Source organism: Salvelinus alpinus, chromosome 26 (genome assembly GCF_045679555.1).
Source record: "Salvelinus alpinus chromosome 26, SLU_Salpinus.1, whole genome shotgun sequence".
Lineage (NCBI taxonomy): Eukaryota > Metazoa > Chordata > Actinopteri > Salmoniformes > Salmonidae > Salvelinus > Salvelinus alpinus.
Window position 1 is genome coordinate 42380733 of NC_092111.1, and position 9781 is coordinate 42390513.

A 9781-nucleotide genomic window follows, 5' to 3' on the forward strand; every position below is an offset into this window, starting at 1 on the left:
AACTAGTATATACGGTACACGTAGTAGTAACTAGTATAGACGGTACACGCGGTAGTAACTAGTATATACGGTACACGCGGTAGTAACTAGTATATACGGTACACGCGGTAGTAACTAGTGTAGACGGTACACGCGGTGGTAACTAGTATAGACGGTACACGCGGTGGTAACTAGTATAGACGGTACACGTGGTGGTAACTAGTATAGACGGTACACGTGGTGGTAACTAGTATAGACGGTACACGTGGTGGTAACTAGTATAGACGGTACACGCGGTAGTAACTAGTATAGACGGTACACGCGGTAGTAACTAGTATAGACGGTACACGCGGTGGTAACTAGTATAGACGGTACACGCGGTGGTAACTAGTATAGACGGTACACGCGGTGGTAACTAGTATAGACGGTACACGCGGTGGTAACTAGTATATACGGTACACGCGGTGGTAACTAGTATATACGGTACACGCGGTGGTAACTAGTATATACGGTACACGCGGTGGTAACTAGTATATACGGTACACGCGGTGGTAACTAGTATAGACGGTACACGCGGTAGTAACTAGTATAGACGGTACACGCGGTAGTAACTAGTATAGACGGTACACGCGGTAGTAACTAGTATAGACGGTACACGCGGTAGTAACTAGTATAGACGGTACACGCGGTAGTAACTAGTATAGACTGTACACGTGGTGGTAACTAGTATAGACGGTACACGTGGTAGTAACTAGTATAGACGGTACACGTGGTGGTAACTAGTATAGACGGTACACGTGGTAGTAACTAGTATAGACGGTACACGTGGTGGTAACTAGTATAGACGGTACACGTGGTGGTAACTAGTATAGACGGTACACGTGGTGGTAACTAGTATAGACGGTACACGTGGTGGTAACTAGTATAGACGGTACACGTGGTGGTAACTAGTATAGACGGTACACGTGGTGGTAACTAGTATAGACGGTACACGTGGTGGTAACTAGTATAGACGGTACACGTGGTAGTAACTAGTACACGTGGTAGTAACTAGTATAGACGGTACACGTGGTGGTAACTAGTACACGTGGTAGTAACTAGTATAGACGGTACACGTGGTAGTAACTAGTATAGACGGTACACGTGGTAGTAACTAGTACACGTGGTAGTAACTAGTATAGACGGTACACGTGGTAGTAACTAGTATAGACGGTACACGTGGTAGTAACTAGTACACGTGGTAGTAACTAGTATAGACGGTACACGTGGTAGTAACTAGTATAGACGGTACACGTGGTAGTAACTAGTACACGTGGTAGTAACTAGTATAGACGGTACACGTGATGGTAATTCGTCAGGTCATGGACTCCACAATGTGTCAAAACCGTTCCCATGTTGACTCCAATGCTTCCCACAGTTGTGTCAAGTTGGCTTGATGTCCTTTGGGACCATTCTTGATACCCACGGAAAACTGTTGAGCATGAAAAACCCAGCAGCATTGCAGTTCTTGACACAAACCGGTGCGCCTGGTCACCTACCACACTCTGTTCAAAAGGCACTTAAATATTTAGTCTTGTCCATTCACCCTCTGAATGGCACACACACAATCCATGTCTCAATTGTCTCAAGGCTTAAAAATCCTTCCTTAACCCGTCTCCTCCCCTTCATCTACACTGATTGAAGTGGATTTAACAGGTGACATCAATGTTATAGATTTCACCTGGATTCACCTGGTCAGTCTATGTCATGGAAGGAGTAGGTGTTCCTAATGTTGCGTGTTCTGACCATCCTTGTTCTCCTCTACAGGACCTGGTCCAAACAGTGGCCATGGGGGGTAACTATCTGCTGAATGTGGGTCCTACCCCCGACGGCATGATCCCCCCAGTGTTTGAGGAGAGGCTGAGGGACATTGGGGCCTGGCTGGGGGTCAACGGAGAGGCCATCTACTCCTCCAAACCCTGGAGGCTCCAGACCGAGAATGCCACCGTACCTGTCTGGTAGGAGAGAGAGAGGGAGAGAGCGAGGGAGAGACGGAGGGAGGTGATGGGGCTTCTAGTGGTGTTTGTTAAGGGATGGAGGTGGATGGAGGGGATACAAGTGGTTGCAGGATTTAGTTTCAGCCTGGCATTAACACATCTGATTCACTGACTCCTCTAAGCAGGGCTTTAAAAGTAATGTGTTGAATAGCTCTCTCTCTTTATCCTCGTGTCTCTCTCTCTCTCTTTCTCTTTCTCTGTCCTGTCTGTCTCGCTCTCTCTGTCTCTCTCTCTCTGTCTCTGTCTCTCTGTCTCTCTCTCTTTGTCTCTCTTTGTCTCTGTCTCTCTCTCTCTCTCTCTCTCTCTCTTTTTCTCTCTCGCTCTCTTTTTCTCTCTCTCTCTCTTTATCCTCGTCTCTCCCCTCTCTTTATCCTTGTCTCTCCCCTCTCTCTCTCTCTCGTTTCCCCCCTTTCTCTCTTATTGTAGGTACACCTCCAATTCCAAATACTCTAGTGTGTATGCTGTCTTCATGACGAAACCCACTGTGTACACGTTCCACCTGTCTGAACCTATCACAGTAGAGAGCACCACGGTGAGTGGTATTGAACCTATCACAGTAGAGAGCACCACGGTGAGTGGAATTGAACCTATCACAACAGAGAGCACCACGGTGAGTGGTATTGAACCTATCACAACAGAGAGCACCACGGTGAGTGGTATTGAACCTATCACAACAGAGAGCACCACGGTGAGTGGAATTGAACCTATCACAGTAGAGAGCACCACGGTGAGTGGTATTGAACCTATCACAGTAGAGAGCACCACGGTGAGTGGTATTGAACCTATCACAGTAGAGAGCACCACGGTGAGTGGAATTGAACCTATCACAACAGAGAGCACCACGGTGAGTGGTATTGAACCTATCACAACAGAGAGCACCACGGTGAGTGGAATTGAACCTATCACAACAGAGAGCACCACGTGAGTGGTATTGAACCTATCACAGTAGAGAGCACCACGGTGAGTGGTATTGAACCTATCACAGTAGAGAGCACCACGGTGAGTGGTATTGAACCTATCACAGTAGAGAGCACCACGGTGAGTGGAATTGAACCTATCACAACAGAGAGCACCACGGTGAGTGGTATTGAACCTATCACAACAGAGAGCACCACGGTGAGTGGAATTGAACCTATCACAACAGAGAGCACCACGGTGAGTGGTATTGAACCTATCACAGAGAGCACCACGGTGAGTGGTATTGAACCTATTACAACAGAGAGCACCACGGTGAGTGGAATTGAACCTATCACAACAGAGAGCACCACGGTGAGTGGTATTGAACCTATCACAGTAGAGAGCACCACGGTGAGTGGTATTGAACTTATTACAACAGAGAGCACCACGGTGAGTGGTATTGAACCTATCACAGTAGAGAGCACCACGGTGAGTGGTATTGAACCTATCACAGTAGAGAGCACCACGGTGAGTGGTATTGAACCTATCACAACAGAGAGCACCACGGTGAGTGGTATTGAACCTATCACAACAGAGAGCACCACGGTGAGTGGTATTGAACCTATTACAGTAGAGAGCACCACGGTGAGTGGTATTGAACCTATCACAGTAGAGAGCACCACGGTGAGTGGTATTGAACCTATCACAGTAGAGAGCACCACGGTGAGTGGTATTGAACCTATTACAACAGAGAGCACCACGGTGAGTGGTATTGAACCTATCACAGTAGAGAGCACCACAGTGAGTGGTATTGAACCTATCACAGTAGAGAGCACCACGGTGAGTGGAATTGAACCTATCACAACAGAGAGCACCACGGTGAGTGGTATTGAACCTATCACAGTAGAGAGCACCACGGTGAGTGGTATTGAACCTATCACAACAGAGAGCACCACGGTGAGTGGTATTGAACCTATCACAACAGAGAGCACCACGGTGAGTGGAATTGAACCTATCACAACAGAGAGCACCACGGTGAGTGGTATTGAACCTATCACAGTAGAGAGCACCACGGTGAGTGGTATTGAACCTATCACAACAGAGAGCACCACGGTGAGTGGAATTGAACCTATCACAACAGAGAGCACCACGGTGAGTGGTATTGAACCTATTACAACAGAGAGCACCACGGTGAGTGGTATTGAACCTATTACAGTAGAGAGCACCACGGTGAGTGGTATTGAACCTATCACAACAGAGAGCACCACGGTGAGTGGTATTGAACCTATCACAGTAGAGAGCACCACAGTGAGTGGTATTGAACCTATCACAGTAGAGAGCACCACGGTGAGTGGTATTGAACCTATTACAGTAGAGAGCACCACGGTGAGTGGTATTGAACCTATCACAACAGAGAGCACCACGGTGAGTGGTATTGAACCTATCACAACAGAGAGCACCACGGTGAGTGGTATTGAACCTATCACAACAGAGAGCACCACGGTGAGTGGTATTGAACCTATTACAACAGAGAGCACCACGGTGAGTGGTATTGAACCTATCACAGCAGAGAGCACCACGGTGAGTGGTATTGAACCTATCACAACAGAGAGCACCACGGTGAGTGGTATTGAACCTATCACAACAGAGAGCACCACGGTGAGTGGTATTGAACCTATCACAACAGAGAGCACCACGGTGAGTGGTATTGAACCTATCACAGTAGAGAGCACCACGGTGAGTGGTATTGAACCTATCACAGTAGAGAGCACCACGGTGAGTGGTATTGAACCTATTACAGTAGAGAGCACCACGGTGAGTGGTATTGAACCTATCACAACAGAGAGAACCACGGTGAGTGGTATTGAACCTATCACAACAGAGAGAACCACGGTGAGTGGAATTGAACCTATCACAACAGAGAGCACCACGGTGAGTGGTATTAAACCTATCACAACAGAGAGCACCACGGTGAGTGGTATTGAACCTATCACAGTAGAGAGCACCACGGTGAGTGGTATTAAACCTATCACAACAGAGAGCACCACGGTGAGTGGAATTGAACCTATTATAGTAGAGAGTGTATGTGATGTCAGCTGTTATAATTCCAGTAATACATGTAGTGTAGATCCACAAAGCATTTGAGTAGGAGTGTTGATCTAGGATCTGTCCATATAATCTTATACGTTATGATGTAAATGGCTACACTGATCCTGGATCAGCACTCCCACTGAGACCTGTCATACATATGGCCACAGACCTTGTGAAGAATAGTTTCAAGTGAAGTCTTCGCCTAGCCACTGACTTGTGGATCTCCCTGCTCTCCCTCTCTTCTCTCCCTCTCTTCTCTCCCTTTCTTCTCTCCCTCTCTTCTCTCCCTCGTCTCTCCCCTGCTCTCACTCTCTTCTCTCCCCTGCTCTCACTCTCTTCTCTCCCCTGCTCTCACTCTCTTCTCTCCCCTGCTCTCACTCTCTTCTCTCCCCTGCTCTCACTCTCTTCTCTCCCCTGCTCTCACTCTCTTCTCTCCCCTGCTCTCACTCTCTTCTCTCCCCTGCTCTCACTCTCTTCTCTCACTCTCTTCTCTCCCCTGCTCTCACTCTCTTCTCTCCCCTGCTCTCACTCTCTTCTCTCCCCTGCTCTCACTCTCTTCTCTCACTCTCTTCTCTCCCCTGCTCTCACTCTTCTCTCCCTTTCCTTCTCTCACTCTTCTCTCCCTTTCCTTCTCTCCCTCTCTTCTCTCCCTTTCCTTCTCTCCCTCTCGTCTCTCCCTTTCCTTCTCTCCCTCTTCTCTCCCGCCTCTCCCCTGCTCTTCTGCTCTCCCTCTTCTCCCCCTCTCCTCTCCCCTGCTCTCCCTCTCCCTCTCTTCTCTCCCCTGCTCTTCTGCTCTCATTCTCTTCTCTCCCCTGCTCTCCATCTCTTCTCTCCCCTGCTCTTCTGCTCTCATTCTCTGCTCTCCCTCTTCTCTCCCGCCTCTCCCCTGCTCTTCTGCTCTCCCTCTTCTCCCCCTCTCTCCTCTCCCCTGCTCTCCCTCTCCCTCTCTTCTCTCCCTCTTCTCTCCCCTGCTCTTCTGCTCTCCCTCTTCTCCCCCTCTCCTCTCCCCTGCTCTCCCTCTCCCTCTCTTCTCTCTTCTGCTCTCATTCTCTTCTCTCCCCTGCTCTCCCTCTCTTCTCTCCCCTGCTCTTCTGCTATCCCTCTCTTCTCTCCCCTGCTCTCCCTCTCCCTCTCTTGTCTCCCTCTTCTCTCCCGCCTCTCCCCTGCTCTTCTGCTCTCCCTCTTCTCCCCCTCTCCTCTCCCTCTCCCTCTCTTCTCTCCCCTGCTCTTCTGTTCTCCCTCTTCTCCCCCTCTCCTCTCCCCTGCTCTCCCTCTCTTCTCTCCCCTGCTCTTCTGCTCCCATTCTCTTCTCTCCCCTGCTCTCCCTCTCCCCTGCTCTCCCTCTCTTCTCTCCCCTGCTCTTCTCTCCCCTGCTCTTCTGCTATCCCTCTCTTCTCTCCCCTGCTCTTCTGCTATCCCTCTCTTCTCTCCCCTGCTCTTCTCTCCCCTGCTCTTCTGCTATCCCTCTCTTCTCTCCCCTGTTCTTCTGCTATCCCTCTCTCCTCTCCCCTGCTCTCCCTCTCCCTCTCTTCTCTCCCCTGCTCTTCTGCTCTCATTCTCTTCTCTCCCCTGCTCTCCCTCTCTTCTCTCCCCTGCTCTTCTGCTATCCCTCTCTTCTCTCCCCTGCCCTTCTGCTATCCCTCTCTTCTCTCCCCTGCTCTTCTCTCCCTTGCTCTTCTGCTATCCCTCTCTTCTCTCCCCTGCTCTTCTGCTATCCCTCTCTTCTCTCCCCTGCTCTTCTCTCCCCTGCTCTTCTGCTATCCCTCTCTTCTCTCCCCTGCTCTTCTGCTCTCCGTCTCTTCTCTCCCTCTTCTCTCCCCTGCTCTTCTGCTCTCCCCCTCTTCTCTCTCCCTCTTCTCTCCCTGCTCTCCTTCTCTCCTCTGCTCTCCCCTGTCCCAGGTGACATTATTGGGGAACGCAGAGCCTCTGAGATGGGCTCCTCTCCACCCCCGTGGTCTGATCCTCCTTCTCCCTGAGTTACCCCCAACCCCGGCCCAGGCCTGGATCCTCAAACTGGACGGGGTCAAGTGATCTGGGGTGATAACCAGCCTCCTGAATAGGCCTTTAGCTACTGGTGAGCAGTAAAGGTAACTAGTTGGAGACTAGTTGGAATGAAATTAATACATTTGTAATTTAAAATGTTGGATGATTTTTAGAATGACCCAGAATGAGTGTGATGTGATGTTAGTTAGGCTAACTTTGCTTGGGATTTAGAAGTGTAATTGGCGCCAGATTGGCACCAGATTTCAATGATAGAATATAATTCTATGATACTTTTGGGGTGGCAGGGTAGCCTAGTGGTTAGAGCGTTGGACTTGTAACCGAAAGGTTGCAAGATCAAATCCCCGAGCTGACGAGGTAAAAATCTGTCGTTCTGCCCCCTGAACAAGGCAGTTAACCCATTGTTCCCCGGTAGGCTGTCATTTGTGAAGAAGAATTTGTTCTTAACTGACTTGCCTCGTTAAATAAAGGTAAAATAAAACATTCTTTGGGGCAAAACCATTGTAAAGAAGTCAGAACCTACGAGCTTTATGGAACAAACAAGTTGAATCGGCCTTTTTATATTGTCAAGGAGAAGGGAGAAAATCTGCCTATTTTTCCTGTGATTTGTATTTTGTTTCTACGCTTTGTGTTTGTGTTTATTGCTCTCCAGCAGATTTGATTTTAATGTTTTTTATTCATTTGGACTGAATCATTGCCTTCGGGAAGTTTTCAGACCCCTTTTTCCACATTTTTGTTTTTCTAAAATTGATTAAAAAAAAAAAATTCCGTCATCAATCTACACACAATACTCTATAATGACGAAGCTAAAAAAGGTTATTAGACATTTTCGCAAATGTATTAAAAATAAAAAACAGAAATACCTTATTTACATAAGTATTCAGACCCTTTGCTATGAGACTTGAAATTGAGCTCAGATGCTTCCTGTTTCAATTGATCATCCTTGAGATGTTTCTACAACTTGATTGGAGTCCACCTGTGGTAAATGAAACTGATTGGACATGATTTGGAAAGGCACAAATATGTCTATATAAGGTCCCACAGTTGACAGTGCACGTCAGAGCAAAAACCAAGCCATGAGGTCGACGGAATTGTCCGTAGAGCTCCGAGACAGGATTGTGTCGAGGCACAGATCTGGGGAAGGGTATCAAAACATTTTTGCAGCATTGAAGGTCCCCAAGAACATGGTGGCCTCCATCATTCTTAAATGGAAGAAGTTTGTAAACACCAAGACTCTTCCTAGAGCTGGCCGCCCGGCCAAACTGAGCCATCAGGGGAGAAGGGCCTTGGTCAGGAAGGTGACCAAGAACCCAATGGTCACTCTGACAGAGCTCCAGAGTTCCTCTGTGGAGATGGGAGAAACTTCCAGAAGGACAACCATCTCTGCAGCACTCCACCAATCAGGCCTTTATGGTAGAGTGGCCAGATGGAAGCCACTCCTCAGTAAAAGGCACATGACCGCCCACTTGGAGTTTGCCAAAAGGCACCTAAAGACTCTCAGACCATGAGAAACAAGATTCTCTGGTCTGATGAAACCAAGATTGAACTCTTTGGCCTGAATGCCAAATGTCATGTCTGGAGGAAACCTGGCACATTCCCAAGGTGAAGCATGGTGGTGGCAGCATCATGCTGTGGGGATGTTTTTCAGCAGCAGGGACTGGGAGACTAGTCAGGATCGAGGCAAAGATGAACGGAGCAAAGTACAGAGATCCTTGATGAAAACCTGCTCCAGAGCGCTCAGGACCTCAGACTCGAGTGGTGTCTGGAGCACATAGCCAAGACAACGCAGGAGTGGCTTCGGGATAAGTCTCAATGTCCTTGAGTGGCCCAGCCAGAGCCCGGACATGAACCCGATCGAACATCTTTGGAGAAACCTGAAAATAGCTGTGCAGCAACGCTGCCCATCCAACCTGACAGAGCTTGAGAGGATCTGCAGAGAAGAATGTGAGAAACTCCCCAAATACAGGTGTGCCAAGCTTGTAGCATCATACCCAAAGTACTGAGTAAAGGGTCTGAATACTTATGATAAATGTGATATCAGTTTTAAACATTTTATGCATTTGTAAAAATGTCTAAAACCTGTTTTTGCTTTGTCATTATTGGTTATTGTATGTAGATTGAGGGGGAAAAAACTATTTAATCATTTTTTAGAATAAGGCTGTAACGTAACAAAATGTGAAAAAGTCAAGGGGTCTGAATACTTTCCAAATGCACTGTATGTTCCTCTCCTGAAGCGGGAAGATTTATTTGTGTCTGTCGAGCTTCTGTTTTAAAGATGTCATATGATGACGGGGAAGTGAACAAAAGCCACTTTTTGTATTTTTGTATGTAATTTTTTTTTATGACTGAATAAAGAAATAGTTGAATAACTGAAGTGCTTTCTTAACGGGAGACAAAAAAGGACATTTGAAGATGATTAAATATAATGATGATGAGAATGTTTATCTGAAGAATAAACATCTTACATTTTAAACAATCAAAACTCACAAGAAAAAGCTTGCATCCATTTTTATAATTTAACAAACGTGTTTGGTCTGAGGAGTCAGCATCGTTTGGCGTGAACCCAACAGAGTGATTAGTAAACTCTCCAGGGGATAGTTTGTTCTGATGGGGACACCTGCTAGATGCTGGATGTGTTTACAGTTACAGTTATTCATCCCCCTTGGCGTTTTTTCCTATTTTGTTGCATTACAACCTGTAATTTAAATGTATTTTTATTTGGATTTCATGTAATGGACATACACAAAATAGTCCAAATTGGTGATGTGAAATTTTAA

At 47.2% G+C, this 9781-nt stretch overlaps 1 protein-coding gene across 1 annotated transcript in view; it reads left to right on the forward strand.

Annotated features, from left to right (window-relative positions):
- LOC139555336 (tissue alpha-L-fucosidase-like) overlaps positions 1–9373 on the forward strand; it is a 31528-nt gene extending 22155 nt beyond the window's left edge. The window contains exons 7-9 of the mRNA XM_071369052.1: positions 1786–1976; positions 2442–2547; positions 6903–9373. Coding sequence (XP_071225153.1) covers positions 1786–1976; positions 2442–2547; positions 6903–7034 — 429 coding nt within the window. The 3' untranslated portion in view covers positions 7035–9373. The remainder of the gene's footprint in view (positions 1–1785; positions 1977–2441; positions 2548–6902) is intronic.
- Positions 9374–9781: the final 408 nt, after the last annotated feature.